General features: G+C 35.0%; 1 protein-coding gene across 13 annotated transcripts in view; it reads right to left on the reverse strand.

The window, feature by feature from the left end:
* The window catches only part of C2CD5 (C2 calcium dependent domain containing 5), a 67649-nt gene that overhangs the window by 20371 nt on the left and 28452 nt on the right, over window positions 1–18826 (reverse strand). For 8 of the 13 annotated variants that reach the window (XR_009819844.1, XM_062009132.1, XM_062009155.1 and 5 more), the window contains 4 exons: window positions 7050–7164; window positions 4368–4556; window positions 2489–2680; window positions 735–921 (listed from right to left, as the gene is read on the reverse strand). Coding sequence is in view for 12 of the 13 variants with exons in the window: in XM_062009132.1 (XP_061865116.1) it covers window positions 735–921; window positions 2489–2680; window positions 4368–4556; window positions 7050–7164 (683 nt within the window). In the remaining variant the exon portion in view is untranslated. The remainder of the gene's footprint in view (window positions 1–734; window positions 922–2488; window positions 2681–4367; window positions 4557–7049; window positions 7165–18826) is intronic. The other 5 variants (XM_062009182.1, XM_062009165.1, XM_062009148.1 and 2 more) reach the window with 3 other exon arrangements.

The raw sequence follows: 18826 nt of genomic DNA on the forward strand, positions 1-18826 counted from the left end.
GCTCTTAACTTAGCTAAAGGTTTCAAACAAGCTATGAATTAAAATCTCTGCCCTAGTATATTTTGCATGGGCAAGAGTTGGTTTCAAGGATTTAACACTTGGCCAAACCATTTATAGTATCACTGAAGCTGTGAGAATCTCATTTCTATTCACAGAAAACAGATAATCAGTTCAGATAAAAGAAACAGTCACTATAAGCCAAGCATCCTTTTACACTGCTGCAGGAAGCGGTAGCATATTTCACTATTCTAACCTCACATGACAGAGCGGGGTTACCAAATATTGTTAATGAAGATGTGTTGACTATCTCTAAGACACAGTCTACCCTTAATTTCCTCAGTGCTACCAACGGAGAGATCACTCTCTTTTTTGGCAACTAACCAAAACAGCATTAACTGACTTTACTTGTCACAGAACTGACAGGACTTTTAAAGAACAAAATCATTTTTCTGTAATTTATGCTATCAAACCATTTCAAGTTTATTTTCCTCTCCTCTTATTTCTAATAATCTTGTCCTATTAACAGTTTGAAGAGATTTGAATCTTCTCCTGGTGCTGAAAGCCTGTCCTGATTTGCCAACAATCTGACACATCATTCCTTTCCATTACCTAATTTATTCTTAAAATGACATTCTAATCTCTCTAGTTACTCTGCATTCTAAAACATTTGTATGTCTTGGTAAGATGGAAAAATACAGTAAGAAAAAGAATCCCAAGATTAAAACTGTACTTACTGCCAATCCCATTAGCATATTTTCACCCACAGTGATCTGAATTCGTAGCCCAAACAGAGCATTCATTCCTCTCAGCTTAAGTTTATTCATCAGTTGAGTGTGCACTTCATATTCCATAAATGGCAAGAGATTACTGATAGATGTCGCATTCGCTTCAGCTTGAGCTTTCTTCTTTAGACGGCATAACCTGACAATACAAAACAGCACATGACATCAGCAGATAAAACAGTTTTAATGGCCTGTTGTAGACTGAAAGTGATCATCAGTTATTTTGATTTTTTTTCCCTCATTGTATAACTTAATCAGGAAGACTGAGGCAGACTGAGGCACTGAGAAAAATACAGTAATATCAGAAAAATACAGTAATTCACCCAGTTGTAACAAGTTCATCACAAAATCTTTCTCAAACTATAGCTTCAGGCCTTTTTTCTCCTTTTTTTTTTTTTTGGTGGAGTGGGAATGTTTGAGGAATCACTTTAGAGAAAATGGACACCCGTAAGTGCTTCAGAAACAGATCAGAGACCATCATGTAACTAGAAGTCAAGTTCCACAATGGTGCTGAAGGCATAATTTAATAAAACAGAAAACACCAAAGGAGGAGCACAGAACACATCTCTACAGTAGCTCCAGTAAAGGAGGAGCACAGAACACATCTCTACAGTAGCTCCAGTAATTCTGCTCTAGTAGAAGTCAGAGAATGATAATCACAAGATCATAAAAACTCGAGTGAGAAGATACTTCAGCAGGTTTTCAGTTCCATCTCCCACACAGACAAAGACAGGTCAACTCTGAGCTCAGATCAGGATGCCCAGAGCTTGTTCCAGTCAGGTCTTGAAAACTCAACAAAGATGGAGACTGCACCACTTCCTAGGTGATCTGTTCCACAGACTGTTTGTCTTCATGTGTAAGTAGTTTTTCCTTTTATCCACTCCAAATCTCTCTTGGTTCAGCTTAGGCCCATTGTTTCCCACTCTCCCGCTGTGCTGATGGCTACACGTGCTATACAAACTCCTAATAGCAGGCTGCTATTAGGTTCCCCTGAATCCTTCCTCAATCCAGAGTGCAAAAGTCCAGTACTCATAGCCTTTCTACAGGTTTTCCTCACTCCCTTGGTGGCTCACCATTGAACTTGCTCTAGTTTTCTGACATCTCTCAGAGGGAGGACAAAACTGGACAGATATTGTATTATCTGATACCTCTCATTGTGGTGCAACTCCACAATACGGCAAACTCCAAGAGAACACAGTCCACAGTCCCCTCCACATCATCAAAATGTTCAACAGGACAGGTCCGACTGCAGACTCTACTATACTAGTCATTCTAGTATAGAGCTGATATTCAGTTATGGACATCACCACACAGTTAACATAACTGACTTAAAACAGTTCATTGAGTTTCCACTGCAATAATTGTATCAGAACACATTAGCAGTACCAAACAGTAAGTTAAAGCATGAAAACTTACATCCAGGTAGACAAACTACAGGAATTTCCATAGGCATTAAGAAGGAAAAGGGCAGAACATTTACCAAATGTCCATCAACATGGATAAATTACCAGATGTCCATCTACAGGCATGACATGTAACACAGGGGAAGAGAAGGATGTCCTCCTCATCCAGTACCCTAATAAACTGCCATTAACTCCTAGCATTTCAACACAAAAATCTAAGGTTTGATAACATACTGGATTTTAGCAACAGGAATTCTTTCAAAGATCTCCAAAACTTTATTAATAAAACATTATGATAGATACCTGGCTTGAATAAGACAGCCTTTCCCAATAACTATTGCCTCTACAGGAAGATCAATTGTGGTGAAAAGGACATCAGGAACTTTTTGCTTCCTACAGTTGTAACAGTAAGTAAGGTGAGCAGGGAATGGCATGTTCAATTCATCATATGGTATATGGCAAAATCCACAACCTGGTGGTGAAGCTTCTTCAATCCTAAAAATACATTACGGAGAACATACACTTAAAACATCTGCATCTTATTAACAATTATTAATATGTGCATATGTGTATGAACAACAACAGATATCTACTTAAATCATATACTGCAGCTATACCCTGCTCCATTATGCTAATGTGACAAGTATTGATTTTATGAATTAGAAGAATAAAATTAGGCTGCCTGCTAGCAGCTAAAATGCTATAAATAAAACTAGCATTGAAACTTGTTATGCAGGGATCAAGATAAAGCACCTACAATGATCAACGATTTATATAAACCTAAAACATTACTGAGTTGGCTTTAAACACTATGATTTCCAAATGTAGCCCATGGTACCACACTTGCACTGAGAATCCGCTGTACCAAATAAAAAGTCTCCTTTAGATGGATTGTGTCCAAAAATCTGCACAAACCTACCGAGCAGAATGTAAACAACAAACCAACCATCCTACTGAGAAGCAGCATAGTATATATTAACATTGTAAGAAGAATACCAAGATTGTTTCCAATTAGGTAAAATTAGGTAAAAGGCATTAGGTAAAAGTTATTTTTCACTGAGTTAGAATGCTTAGTCTCCTCCTCCTCAATAATAAACATCCAAGAACAACCACTATAAAAATTTGAAAAAAGCACCGGCTAACTGCATCACTGCACATTTATTCTGTTTCACATGAACAATTAAACTCAGTGAATTCTGAAGAGATGCTTAAACAAATCTGACAGATCCAAAACATTAGTTATCATAGACCCTGGTAAATATATTTCATCTCAAAGGTGAGCTTTATCTGTTTAGATCAGAAATGCCAAAGGAAGGTAAAACAACTATGTCAAGACTCTTAGGGGCATCAAAATGCACATTTTTATTAAAATGACAATTTCTTCATATAATGAACATTATATTTGTTTCTCTCCATCATACAGTGAACAGGGAAACAAATATTTTTGTTCTGGCTTGTTTACAAAAGTGTATACCAGAAGACAATGTCCTACTGCTAACAAAGTACAGTAATAATAAATAGTACTATGTTTGCAGGGTTATTATGGAAAAGTAATGCAAGTATCAATATGTAATAAATAGTCTTACTTAGGACTACAATAATGCCTTGAAATATTTGACTACTATCCCAATGAAAACATAATAAATTACCAATATGCATTAATCTAATTATTTTTTCCCCAAAAGAGTAATTGTCCACGTTCATTCTTCAAATTTTATTTGCATGAGGAGAAACTAAGGAAAAATTTATGTTTTTCCATCAGTTTCATGAGTTTTTTTCATAAACTTCAACTAAAACATACACAGAATCATAAAAATCTAGCATCATTTCTGTTTTACCACCAAGATATTTCATCTCCCATAGAGGTCTTAAATAGTATATATAAAGCATATATACACGTATTACAGCCACAGTAGTTTTTGGCTTGCATCATTTAGCATACATATGTCATTTTTTATAGAGTGATATAAAGTTGAGAAAGATACCTGAAGAGTGGCAAAGAAAAATAACTGAGTTATGATCTGTGGTTAGTAGTCAAACGTGTTACCTTATTCAGACTGTTAGAAATAAAAACAGAATATCTAATTTGGTGCAGAGTTCCATTACTTCTGTTGTTGTTGTTGTTAGTGAAAAGCAGTAAAGTGGTTGGTCCCGCATCCTGCACTGTAACACTGTAACCTACCCTAATAGAGAAGAACTATCTTGGCTCTGAGGAAAAAAATCAACCTCTCCCTTCTCTGACCCTATGGAAAAGAAGCCAGGCTGCCATGACAACCTTTGTTCCAAACAGCCTTCCATGATGCCATCCTGAAGAAACCTAGGGTTCAGTACAGCTGCTGTGCCAGACGCGGACAAAATACAGACCTCTTCACTATAAGAGAAAAAAATTACAACAAAGTGAATTTCTCCTACTTAGTGCTACTCTTCCTTAAAACTATTAGATTGAAAGCTTTGTACAAAAGTCTCAGTGAATTCAATACAAATACTAATTTTGTGAATTTGTGCAACTGTATCCACTAAATTTAACAAACAATTCTCTTCCAGTACTTAAAACATTGTATAAGTAAAAGATGTGGAAGGACTAAATAGAAAGACTAAAGAGTTTTGCCTTATAAATAATATGCTATAACATCACAAAGTGTGATTTTCAGCACTATGGTTAGTACAAAGAAATACAGCCAACCAACAAAGCAAATAAACATTTTAAAAATAGCATAATTGTCTACCAAAGGAAAATTGAAGTTGTGTCTCATCATCATATAAACATTTGCTCTCAAAATGAAGTTACAACACATCAGTAACAAGAACATTTCTTGGAGGATAAAAAGTAGTAAAACAGGAAAATTTGACTATAAGCTACAATAATGGTACATACAGCATGCAAAGTAACTGACCACATTCATGACTCTCAAAGTTTTCAGAGGTGCAAATTATCAATATCTCTGAAATTTTTAAATAAGAAACAGATATCTAACACTTGGTACTTAAAATATGGTATTTGAAAAAAATACGGAGAAAAGCTTTCCCATATTTTCTAGAATGACATATGTGCCTTTGTTGTTTCTCTTTCCAGAATAATTTTTCACATATAACATGTTTGGCAGACCAGTACTTACAGTGCCTTGCTCTTTATGCATGTTGAACTAGCAAGTAAACACAAGAATCCTAATCAATGATCAACTACCACCAGATGTAGTTCCATAAGAAAAATGAAGTGTGAAATAACCCAATAACTGACTGCCTATCTGTGCGCTGTACATTCTTTTGCCATAGCTAAGGTTAAAAAACAAAACCAAAAAACACCAAAGCCCCAAACCACACCCTGACAAAACACTGATGCTTTTTACAAGGAGACTGTCAGCCAAAGGAATAAATCTTCCATTTTTAGTGGAAGTTGATCCCTCAGTGATGGAAATTTGCACATTGCATTTATAAGGCAAATATGCTATTTAATACACCAAGAAATACAGGACATAACCATGCCTTGTCTGTAAAGCAAGCTCTCCTGTTTTCCTACTCTACTAGCACAAGCGCCTGACTTTCAAAAATTCTTCTCAAGTTTTATGAAAGATCAAGGTATTTGGTGGTGTTTTTTTTACCAGCAGCAAAGCAATAAATTTGAAGGAACAACAGATGTGATTAAAGCTGAAGCTTTCAGACTGATCATTTCTGGTTATCTTACTACTTTACCAACAGACGGTGTGCACTCATGAAAGTACTGTATAACTGTACTTCTTTAAGTTATCAATTGCAAATTAAAACGAAACTTCTTTTTCCAACTTCCCACTTCAAAACAGCAAACTTTAATGCTTCGTCTTTAAAGTAGTTAGGCAAAACCACCATGACAGAAAATAAATTCAGATGTTTGAGTGTGCTTCAGTTATCTTCCTACAGCAATTCAAAACAACTCATGAGCCAAAGTACTCTTCTGTACCAGACAGACACATTCTGTCTCAGGAGAAGCTCTCCATAGATTACTTTCTGGAGCCAGAAAGACACACAAACATTCCTGGGCCAGAGAGTAGGGCAAGTATTTTTCACAATCTTTAAGCCTCTCACAAACTTTGTTATTAAGATAAACACACAAGATTAGAATTTTCTAAGTCAAAGAGAATAGAGTAAGACACTGGAGTTTTGGTCTGAACAGGATGCAAGGCTAGCAAATTTAACCTCAGAAAGACTGCACAGTGGTAGTTTAAACACTGCTGTAGTATTGAAAGATGAAAATAATTTTCCAGATTTTAGGCATTTTCCAGAAAGAAATACAGAATTTTTTCTATCTAAAATATTCTAGAGGCATAGGTACATATACATTGCAATACAGTGTACTAGTTTATCACTGTAGATGATCCTGGTGAGTTGTTGTTACCTGCTTGTAGACAGTTACAATCAGGCAATACATTCTCCTTTAACTTAGACTTAATAAATTCCTAGTAAAGAACTTGTGCCTTAAATTTGAAATTTACCATTTAAGTACTGGTCTGCCATTTGTTACCCAGTAGTAACAAAACTGCAATACACATACTTTTAGGAACATTCTTAACTAGGATGATTATGTTTAGAAAACTTCATAGATAAATTGTTACTATAAAGGCAAATATGTAGGTTTTCATTTAAAAAAAAAAAAAAATAAATAAAATGTTCATGCTCATGATAATTTAAAACCTGACAAAAACCCAAGTCAAAAAATAGTTTTTAAAAAAGAAGAATAACACTGAAATCTCAGAAAGTTACTTTAACAAATTCTCTGAGGTAGATAAACTACACATTACCAACAATTGTGTTGAAACAGTTAATTACTTTTAATGCACTGAAGATGAAAAAAAAATTGTGGCATTTTGAAAGTCAAACCGTCATGATTTACCAAATGCTAGTTGATTCACTGTAGCCCACTACAGCATGACAACCCAATGCCTTGGCATGGGATTTTATTTCTTGTCTGATTTCTGCCCACCATGCATCTCGTGTCTCTGGTTCATCTGAAAGACAAAGTATAAATCAGTTCACTATTCTGCACTGTGTCAACTTAAAGCTTCATGCAATTAATCTGAAAAGTCAAATTTTTCATATTCAAGTGTTTCATTGTACCAGGACACTTCTTATTTCTTAGCTATTACACTTGACACAAACATTAACAACAGGGCTTTTTTTCATTAATTTCCTTGTTTATCACCCCAGTGAACAGATTCTGACAAACTACTCAGTAGTTGTTGTTGTTGTTCATACGACAGCTAACACCAAAATACTGTAGATACTGCTTCAATCTCTACCTACTTGAAGATCATACTGTCAGTTTCCAACAACAAAAGAGCAGCACACAAATTGCAACAAAGTATCACTGATACTCTGTAACACTGGAAAACTAGTAGTACTTGTAGTAATAAAGTATTATTTTACTTCAGTATACACTTGACATCTTTGAAGTAATCTCAGTAGTTTTTCCAGCTGCAAGCAGTTCTCTCTGTTAACCAGGACCTAAAATATTTGTTCATGACTGTATCAGTTACCAAATACACAGCTCTACGATCCTTATTTCTGCACTTCTAACTTTGAAACTACTTCTACATTAGCATTAATAAGATGTATGTTGGCTATGTACTTGTCAATGCTTTTTTGCTTCAGTATCCTGGCAACCCCACCCCCTGGATTCTAATCACCTTTATTGTCTTTGAGGTTATATGCTAAAATGTATCCTGCCTGCTTTGCTTAAATCCTACATTAAAAATCAAAGTGTGCTACTTGAGTAAGTTTATGCAATCCGTTTATTTTAACTGTTCAGCAATTAGTTTCCCAGAACTAAAGCTCCCATCTCAGTATTGTCAATGAGTACTGTAATTTAAAATTTGAGTCTGTCAACTGTTTCTTCTTTCAAAAGGCTTACCTGTACCACTTAGTTGAAAACTATGTTAATTATTGATACATAAAATAAGGAGGGAAAACAATAACAAACAATAGGCACTTAGACGCTACATCTGAGTAAATAGATTCTTAAACAATTCTCCTGAAATCAACTGAACTTTGCACAGACACAAACTTCTGGTAATTGAGATATCCTTGCTGAATCACAATTTAAAACACCAATGTCAAAACCTGAGATTCATTGGGAACCAGTTTTGTACTATCAGGAATATTTATAAATATAGTGTATGATAAGCCCATATCATACACTAGGTTCTTTGACAACATGGCAAACAAAAATGAAAGATGCAGGTACACATACATTGATTTTACTGAAATAAAAATACTGTACGTCAAGATGTACTTAATCATGAATTTAGCTCAATTTTTCATTGAGAACTAGACTTTCAGCTTCCTAAAATAAACTAATCATCATTTTCTAATTTAAAGAAAGAGCACAGAAGTGGGTATATTAAACTATACCTAACTTCAGATGTTAATGTTGGTCTAACTCACAGCACTGTACTGACTAACAGCAACCTTGGATGTTCAGACTGAAGTTTACCAACCTTTGCTTCAAGAAATGAACACTGAACAGAAAAAAACCCTAGTCATAGTTCTTAGGAAGGTCCTCCACAATCAAGACAAAAATATGCACATTAAGACACAAAACAAGATTAAGGATTTCCATTTATCAATCATGTTCCATTATATCTGAGTTCACTTTCAGCAAGTTTTCAAAATATTACTAGTAAAATCTTGAGGCACTGCACTTCACTGTCTCTCAACCTTTTGAAACATTTTTACTGACTTGGAAAATCGAATGTTTGAGATAATCAATACACAGTAAACTTGACTCAGACAGGTGGATTACCTGCTAGCATAATCTCACATTTCTCAAGCTCTCAGAAGCCGAGAATCATGCAGAAATAACCCATCACATCCATAGGGCTGGAGCTTCAAAGCTAAGCTATGAAAATCATTTGTGGCACATATAAAAGAAAGTGGGAAGTGAAACATCTTCCCTTTTGCACGTGCATCTCTATCTGAACAGAGGCTGTGATTGCTGTCTCGAGTTAATGGCAGTATTGGTACATGAATGTAGATTCCCAACTTTGGAGATCCACTTTAAGGCAAAGGCTGCACCTGACAAAATGTGGAGCTGTATGGGAGATGAGAGACCACACACATATTCTGTAAATACTATTCCTGACTCTTTATGATGGAATGGACACAGACCTTGGGAGCAATTCCTCCTTCCCCATCAAATCACAAACAAGACTGCTTATCAATGTGTGTTTCTCACTATAACAGAGGAGTGTTAAGCAGAAGAAAAACAGTTCACTAACTATGTAGAACAATTCCTGCTCAATTTGACTTAATCACAAGCAGCTGGCAATATACATTGACAGAACAGCCACACAAACTTTTGTACTGCACAGAAAAACACCTGCAAAGGAGATGTAGCCTTTTTCTAGACATAAAAAAAGACCAAAAAGCCAATTTTACTAAATCATCACTTTTCACATCTTTAGGAACCGTCTGGCAAAAAACTGCTCCTACTTGTCACCTTTCTATAACAAAAAGTTCAGGAAAAGGTGAAGTCATGACAAAGGAGCTGAAAGTGAGCAACAGTGAAGGAACTGAGGATGAACAGGAAAGGAACTGTGGCATAAAGAATAAGATTACAAACAAGAATATGACACTGAAAAGGTATGTAGACACAGAGAAAACTAAGAATGAAATGTTGAAAAGGGAACAGATATGCTCAAGAACAGAAAAGATAGAGATAGTGACGGGTCCCAAACTCTATGCAAACATTAAACTATAAATTTTCTGTGGAGGGAGGTTAAAAGTTTAGAAACAGGCTCTTGAGAGAGTTAACAAACTTTTCTCACCCAACTTATCTAAAAGAACACCTTATCATAATGGGAAACACATCCCGTTGTATGGCTGATCAACACTATGTCTTGCTAAAGCAACATTTAACCCTTTACTATGAGAATCCATACAACATCAGAATTAGTAAAACTATTACCTACAGTAACATAATGGACCACTTTCATTCTTATTAGAGATGAGAACAATTTACCAGCCATTGTCTTCACTGTTAACCGGATCAGACCAAGTATCTTTCAAAAAATGCAACAAATTCTTATCGCACAAGTTCAAAAATTTCCGAGTCATGCATAAACAAGTGTTTGTAAATAAGACTGCATCCTCTGCTGAAGACATTTAATGGAGTATTTTTTTTCTTCCAGAAAGAAGCAAAAACCAGGAATCAGTATGTTTATATATAATTACTCTACATTCAGTTTACATGAACTTACCTTTGCGTATTAAAAGACAAAATTGTCTACAATTGAAATCAAACACCATGACATTGCAATAATAAATTGATACAAAACACTGAATGCAGTGCAATGTGTAGCATTCATATTCTTCTGACAAATATTTTCACAAGCAGCCTTTTTTGACACATGAGCCACACAATTTCACATGGGGATGCCATTGTAGCATTTACAAGTTTAGTAAAGCTAAGGATTTACATAAACAATTAGAGGAGTTAGGGAAGCAGGATGGCATGTGTCCAGTACACTCCATAGAGTGTCTGTTGCTGTTTTTTGCTAAGGCAAAAGCTTAAGAACTAAGGGTTTGCAAAGCAGATTCAGCAGACAGTAGCCAGAAACGGTGGGTATTTTGGCGCATGCTTGGATCAGGTGACAGTACAGACTGAAAACTATGGCAGCTCACTGAAATGGTTACAGAAAGTAATGGCCCTGGATTCTAGGTGGAAGCAAAAAGGCAAGCATACATAGCACTCAATCACAAGCTTTTCTAGCAAATCTACTGAGTAGTTTATAGCAAGGTTTATCTACAACTTTTAAGCAAAAGGTTTGCAAAAATCACACTGCTATTATGCACCCTTTATTGGAAACCAGGGACTGACTATCAAACCTACTTTTATTAATGTTTCAAAATTGGCATGATATTTATAACAAAGTGGAAGCAATGCACGCTGCTTCTAGAGTTGAAGGCTAGAGAAACAACTCTGTCAACAGTACTCTATAAAAATTGTGCCAACTCAGACCTCCTTCAACTGAAACTCTTCAAACTTATTAAACAGCTTTAAAAGACGCAAATAGCACTGTATTATTTTGCGTCTTAAAATGGTCTTCGAGTCAACTCTATCCACCACCAATTCTCCTGTATCTTTCTTTCAAAATACTAACCTGACTTCTATACAGCTGTATTGTCAATAAGACAACACTCATGTCCAAATCTTCCACCTGGAGATAACCCTAGACACTGTCAATACCTTCTGATTTGTACGAAGCAACAGCCTACAAAGTTGTTTGCTAGAGGTTCACTAGTACCTTTAAAGGGTCTTTAAAGATTTAGCCAGCATTTGCATTATGCTAAGTCCAAATAGAGTTTTAAAAACTGAAGAAAAACTAAGAATGGTCTCTTGATTACACAGATAACACTGAAGAGATAGATATTGCATTAAAGGTGAATCTCTAGACATCCTGAAACAATTACTCTGAAGTAAGAACCTTGTGATTCCTTTTAACCTATTTTAACATTGTGTAACTTAGTAAATATTTGCATTTATAATGTAACATTTCAAAATGAGGACAATCATATGATGAAAATTTTCACAATCTACAAACGACGCATTGTTACACTGTCTGAAAAATGACAATGGAGACACCAATAATATTATTTCAAATTCAATCTTTGAGTTTTTCACTAGACAGGACCATCCTCTTGGAGCTTCTTCATTAAAACCTATTCATCTGCTTATATACAAAAAAATGCAAGTTTTTGTAGGTTTGTTTTGGGGTTTTTTTAAGGACTTTTTTACTTTTACAAGTAGTCTTCCATGGACTTTGAGGTTTAATTTAATCCTTTCTGGTTATTCCACAAATATTGAAATTTCCTATCATCCTTCTAAAATATTTAACAATTAAGTGTACAGACAAGAGGACTGGGCTTTTTGTAAAATTTAAATGCAAAACTTGGTTAGCAAATAACAAATGACCTACTAACAAATTAATCTAAAGTTTTCAAAATGTTTTCAAAGCCACTCCATCCTTTTTAAATAAATGACTCCCTACATTTACCTTTAAGACTAAAAGATGTGAAAATAAAAACTTTGCTTATGAAACAGAAACTGAGTAGATATTGGGATTTATCAAAATAAAACTAAGATACACTAAACCAGCAGAAAACTGTGTAATCGCACCAAAGAGAACAGGAACATCTACTCCTACAAACTGTAAACTACAGAGAAAACATACACCCTGGAGAATACTATTAAATCAGTGCTTTTTTGCCAGATGAGGTAAGAGAATGCATATCTGACTTCTCAAGCCCAAACTGCTGAATGAACAAAAAAGTAGGTTTACATTTGGATGTTGACAAAGTCCTTCAATTATAGAAGAATCAATTTTAAAAACATTTAGAATTAAAACTGCATACAGCTTTTATGTATTTACAGGATGAGATATTTCAGCTGTCCAATTGAACACAAACCATTAATTTGCAGGGCTAGTCTTCTATTGGGTCAGATCAAATCACTATATGACCACAAGAAGACTACAAGAGCACAGAGCAGAGACTGTACCAAAGAGCAGCATAATTCCTTTACTGGCAGCTCATTATTGGGGATTGTTAGCTTAATATCAAGAATATCCCAAGATGAAGAAGCAGCCAAGTATTCCTTTTAATAACATTGCCATCAAAACTCGTTAATTCTTTTCTTATATTCTAAATTCCATTAAAAAAAACCTACATCACTGCTAGGATGGCTAGAGAACACTCTGCTTTTTTCTTGTAAAACCACAAAAAAAGAAGTGCTAAACAAAAATAAGAGAATTGCCACAGTTTTTGTATCTATGATATGGGTGAATGGATCTCTAATGTAGTCAGAAATTTGTTTAAGAAATTATACTTTCATTGAAGAATTTTAAATGCATCAAGAGATGTTTTTACATCTCAACCCCTGGGAAAGAATTACAAAAAATTGGCTTTTGGAACCTTACTTAAACTTCCAGTCAGGTGTCTCAGACATGTATTCCTGAACAACTTCATATTCTCCATATCCCCAACAGTAAGCCTGTCTCTCTATATTTGCTCCTGATCTGAAGTAAATACTCCTTTGAACAGTGTGAATGCTCAGATACGTAAATACTGGTATCTTGTGAACCTTACGAATGTCGCCACTAACCACAAGTACTTTATACGGTCAACTGCAACATTAACATCTGTAACTTAAACCAACTCAACTTGGTAAATCTAAACGGACTGTCCTAGATTAAAAGAGAGTAACTACGTGGATTTTCACACTAAAAGAAGCAAACTTCTACTGTTCCATACTTTATCTATCAATCACACATAGCATTTTAGATGATCTTAAGAATAAACGTGAATGGATCAGTTGGTTAGGCTACATTCTGTAAGCTCTGAGGTAACAGTCTTCCATCAATGGATTCAATAAAATCTGCTGCAAATACCACCAAGCATAAATACACAGCCATAACAGTAACACATCCTATGACTTTTGCTTTTAATCCTAGATGAATGTCTGGCAGGAACAGCACAAGCTGCAAAAAAAGTATCATCTTCTAAATATATATATATATATTCCTGCAATTATACCAAAACTGCAGTAATAATTTATAGCTAAAGGAAACCATCCTGTGTTGCATGATAATTTTGGGGGGACTACAATAACATGTTCAGAGTACTTATACAAGTACATAGTAAAAATTAAACCTAAAATTAAACTATTAAGATAACACTTAAAAATAAGGTCTCAACTTCATCATACCTTCTTAGAATCACAGAAGTTCAAAAGTACCACCCAGTCATAACAAAATGTTAGATATCAGAAATTAATTTGTCTCTGGAAAATCATGTAAATATGTAACTTTGTCATTTTATCTTTTAGTTGTTACTTCAATCTCTCATCCTATAATAGTAAAGTCCTCACAGCTGTGGATAAGGTTCCTCTAATCATAAGGTGAGTGGGACACTAAAGAAGATGTAAAAATCTGTTTTCATTGATCCTATTACAACAAGGGCAAAGTCTGCTACTTTGAAGAGCGGTGAGGTAAAAAACAAACTACTTATTCCTTCTTATATCTCTCTGTTGTTTTGTCATCTTGGCATAATAAATACAATCTATTTTAAAACATGAGCAATCTTCAAAGCACATCTTCAAATGGCAGCAACAAAGGGGCTATTACCCAAAGGTGGAGATACTATGTTGTAAAAAACCACATTTCTTAAATCACATTTTACCTATTTTATAAATAGTATTACAAAATTAACGACAAGTTAACTAAAGCTGGAACCTTAAAACAAGTAACAATAATACTAATTTGTTTCTTTATTGAAATAAATATGCAGAATTTTAAGCACACAAAAACATTACTCTCTCAACAGAGAGATGTTTACAGACAAGACTGCTACTTTCTTCCTTACTGCTATGCAGACTATCTACCTTACTACACAACTGAAGAAACAGGATGGCATTATTTGGCATGAAATGATACTGTCTCTGTATTTCATATTCATTGCTAACACTCATTGGGCTTTTACTTGTTATACTCACAGACACTGAATTCATTATTTCCATATACTCACAACTGTTTATTTGCTTTAAGACAAACTAGTCAGAGAAGCCTCTCCAAAGTTCTGGATCCAAAGAACCCCTCCTACAGTGCCTTTTGGAGCGAGTTCAGGACCCCAATGAGACTGTATAAAGAGACAACAAAATCTCAAAATTTACAAAAAAAACCACCGATAATTTTAGTGCAAAAGGTCAAAGACAAATTGCACTGTCTAACAGAATCCAAAGTCAAAAGTGAAGCCTGAAAAAAAACCCCAAGCAACCCTATGGTATTTCTTCATCTGAAAGATGGCACCTATTGAGGTACTTCAGTCTCAGCCCTTAGAAGAAAAATCTCCTGTGCCCTAACTCACCTCAGGTAACGATCTTATCCACTAACACTTAACCAGAGTTACTTCTATAGTCCCATTACGGTCAGTCTGAATTCATGTTACCTGTCATTTTCCAACAAGATTGTTCACAGACATTTTACAAGGACATGTTTACCTGTAATTTTGTAGTAGCTGGAAGGTGTCCTTCCAATTACAATTATTCTAGTTTTCTTTTAACAATAATATATTTTGAGCCAAGAAAGAAGTTCTACAGCTGTCATCTTCGCAACCAGAGACACATTGTAAGGCTGAAAAAAATCACTGTAATCTAAGAAGGAAACTGTATCAAGATAATAGTTTTAATCAGGTCCTATGTTTTGCAATTAGGAAGGGTTAGTTACATGCAAGAATAACAACCTTCCCCACGGCTAGAAGGGGAAGAACTCTAGTCTGCTAGAGTTCTCTCTCTTATGTACTTTCAATTGAAAACCAAACTTTAGTGGTGCAACAAGCAACAGCTTTAATGGATGACTTGTACAGCAAAAAATACAATGGCTTTCAAATCATTAGCCAAATTTCAGGAAGGCTTTTAAATCAAAATTAATAGATGAAACATCATTACTCACTATTAGGTAAAGAACTCTAAAACTAATTAAGTGCCCAGTTTATTAATGTATTGTTCTCTTAACAGAACACAGGAATACTATTCTACGCTCATTGATAGTGACCATCCTTTGTTTCCTTACATAAATATCTACTCAGAACTCTCCAAAAGAAAAATAAATCAGCCTCAAAGAATGTTATTTCATTAATATACAGGTGCATCTGCTTCAAAATAGAACATCCAAACACCAGTCACGTTAACCATAAAAATCATTTAGGAACATTTACTCTTCTCAAAAGGTTGAAGAACAGTATAGTAAAACTGAAAAACATTGTACCCCTCATTCTGTTCTGAAAAGCCTCTGACAACTGTCTTAACCTGCCATCAGCATATCAACACACACTGATGTACAAGAAGTCAGCCTGGAAATTCTCCAAGAAAAGGCGAGAGGTCAAGCTTAAAATGCTGTTTTTCTACAAATTCTGAATGATAGCCACATCAGATATTAACAACGACACTGATACTTTCTGCTGTGTTATTAAGAGTATGCCACATTTATACCCCAGACAGTTGTATGAAATGTTTGCATAATCACTGTATGTTTGTATTTCTGTGAAAGAAAAGCATCCAGTTAAGAGAACCAAAACATATTCAAGCTTTCCTCTTGCATTTCCTCATAAACAAAACTAGAGTTCTGGAGAATTTCATACTCCAACAGTAAGTCTGGTATCACACAAGGTGCTCAGGAGATCCTTAGGAATTTTATTATCAATCTTTTCTCCTTCCACATTCCTGACTACTGAAGCTGAAGAATCACTGCTGAACCAGCTCCCTGAATAAGGAGGTGAAAAATGTGAGAACACTATATATGTTAGTTCTACGAAACAATCATATGCAAAAACAGTCTCTATTCAACAAGTTCCTTGCGCTTCCTAAGGAACCTTCTTCTCTGTAACCTAAGGGAGAAACTTTAAAAAATATCCAGTCTGCTAGATGGAGGATTCTGTTCATGTTTTTCTATTAATAGTACATCCTTAATCTTTTTAAGAGCCAGTGTCAAAGTATTTCTATCACTGTATTATGTGCCTTCGTTTCTACGAGGTTGTGCTCTTGTCTCTCTACTTTAATCATGCAGATTCATCGGCACCTTTTTGTCATTTTAGACACATTTAAACAATTTTGTCATTTAATTATACACAATTCCCTGATGTTTAAGTAGCTTCTTTTTTATTCATTAAATGAAGTCAGTCTTTAATCTTCAAGCATCTATAAATCTCTGACTTTTCACCATCATCAGATGATCTTGCTGTACCTTACACACTTAAACAAGTACCTCTATCATTGGCAAAAAAACCCCTCCACAAAACCCTTATATGCTAATCAGGTTACTAGAAAGCTTAAAGTCTGAACATCTTCAAAAAGGAAAATAATTTTAACTTACTTAAGGTCCTGACTAAATTCTTGCTAACTTGAATGTAATGATATAGATTTTTATTTTTCTTAAGCTGTATAAATCTCTGCTTTCCTTCAGGCCCAGTATTATCCAGAAACAACAGAATTGGCAATAAAGGTCTAGAAAGTGGAGATCTCAAGTCTGTGCTTCGTATCTCAACTTTAACAGATGTGTATTCATTATTGCAGTCCAAGACAGAGCTAACAGGTACGCAATCTGAAACTTTACTATCCACCACACATCACACGTAACAACTGTTCTACTCTCTTCCTCCTTTGTTCAGCAACACATTTAGCACTGCAAAAAAGCCCATTCTTCCAGGAATATGAACACAACCTGGTCAGTCCCTAACCGGTAGGATTAATCAAGACTATTACTACCGACAGTCTATTTTTATTACTGGCACATGTCAAGGCAACAAAAATACAGACAGTGAGGTATTAACTCTAAAATTATCATTTGGTTTAGACCTCTTTACTCCAAATTTTTTTGGTAACAATCACCTCTGGGTATAAAATGTGTGTATGTGTATTTTTCATGTTACCTCTAAAAACCATAGGCTACTGTTTTGCATATTTTGTCAAGAAATTAATTAATGATTTTCCCTTAGGTCCCCAGGCTTACATTTCTGAATCACTTTCTAGCTGAGCTCAACATATGTTTAGTATCTGTATGTAACTCATTTACTCCATTATTCTAACAAAACTCTAACAAGCTAATAAAATTCTTACATAGTAACATTCTACTAAATACTACATTTGAAAAGTATTAATTAATTTTTGATTCTTCAGATAGCATACAAGACAAAAAATTCAATATATTTTTAACACCTTGGATCACACCACACTATACCAGTAATAGATCTGAGAATATTCTTTTCATACAGAAAGTAAAATTAATTTTTAATAAATTAGTAAGTTATTTTAAAAATATTTTCCATTTAAAACAAGCTAAGAAAACCAATAAAATCAGAAAACTTCATACTACAAGACACTTAATGTAGGAAGGAACAAGGAAACAAAAATAAGCCTATAGTTTTAGGCACTATTATGGAACTATTTGCAAAATGAAAAATGTATATAAATAATCTAAACTAAGAAAAAACTATTTTACTGTGAAGGTGAGGGAGCCATGGCACAGGCTGCCCAGAGGGGCTGTGGAGTCTCCTTCCTTGGAGGTCTTCAAGACCCGCCTGGACATGTTCCTATGCGACCTGATCTAGGTGAATCTGCTTCTGCAGCGGGATAGGACTAGATGATCTCTAAAGGTCCCTTCCAATGATGGACTTGCACTGCAACAGTGAAGTATCAAGAAAAGGTTTTTTCCAGGGGAAACAAGCCTTAGCAGGTCAGCTTTATACGTTTTTACTGCAGCAACTTAAAGAACATCAAAATTTGGCTACATCTGCTGGCTTGGATATAAGCAGAGAAGATATGTCTGCCTTTCTTCCAAAGTATGCTACATTTCTGGAGGGAAAGAGGTCTTTGTTTCTCCCCGTCTAATAGGCCAGTACTCTCTATAGCTTTTATGTAGACTGCATGATCAATTGTTCTGTTCTTTTTGCAGTTGTATAAAAGTTACACACTTTGATCCCTAAAGCTGCATAATGAATAGAACACTGGTGTTTTTTTTCAAGTTAGGTGATGAAAAAGTTCTATTAAGCTGCAAGTCCTACAAGCTCATTTCATTTTACAATACAAAATTTATGAAGCAACAAATCCCAGAGTACATACTA

This window comes from Colius striatus, chromosome 1, assembly GCF_028858725.1.
Source record: "Colius striatus isolate bColStr4 chromosome 1, bColStr4.1.hap1, whole genome shotgun sequence".
NCBI lineage: Eukaryota > Metazoa > Chordata > Aves > Coliiformes > Coliidae > Colius > Colius striatus.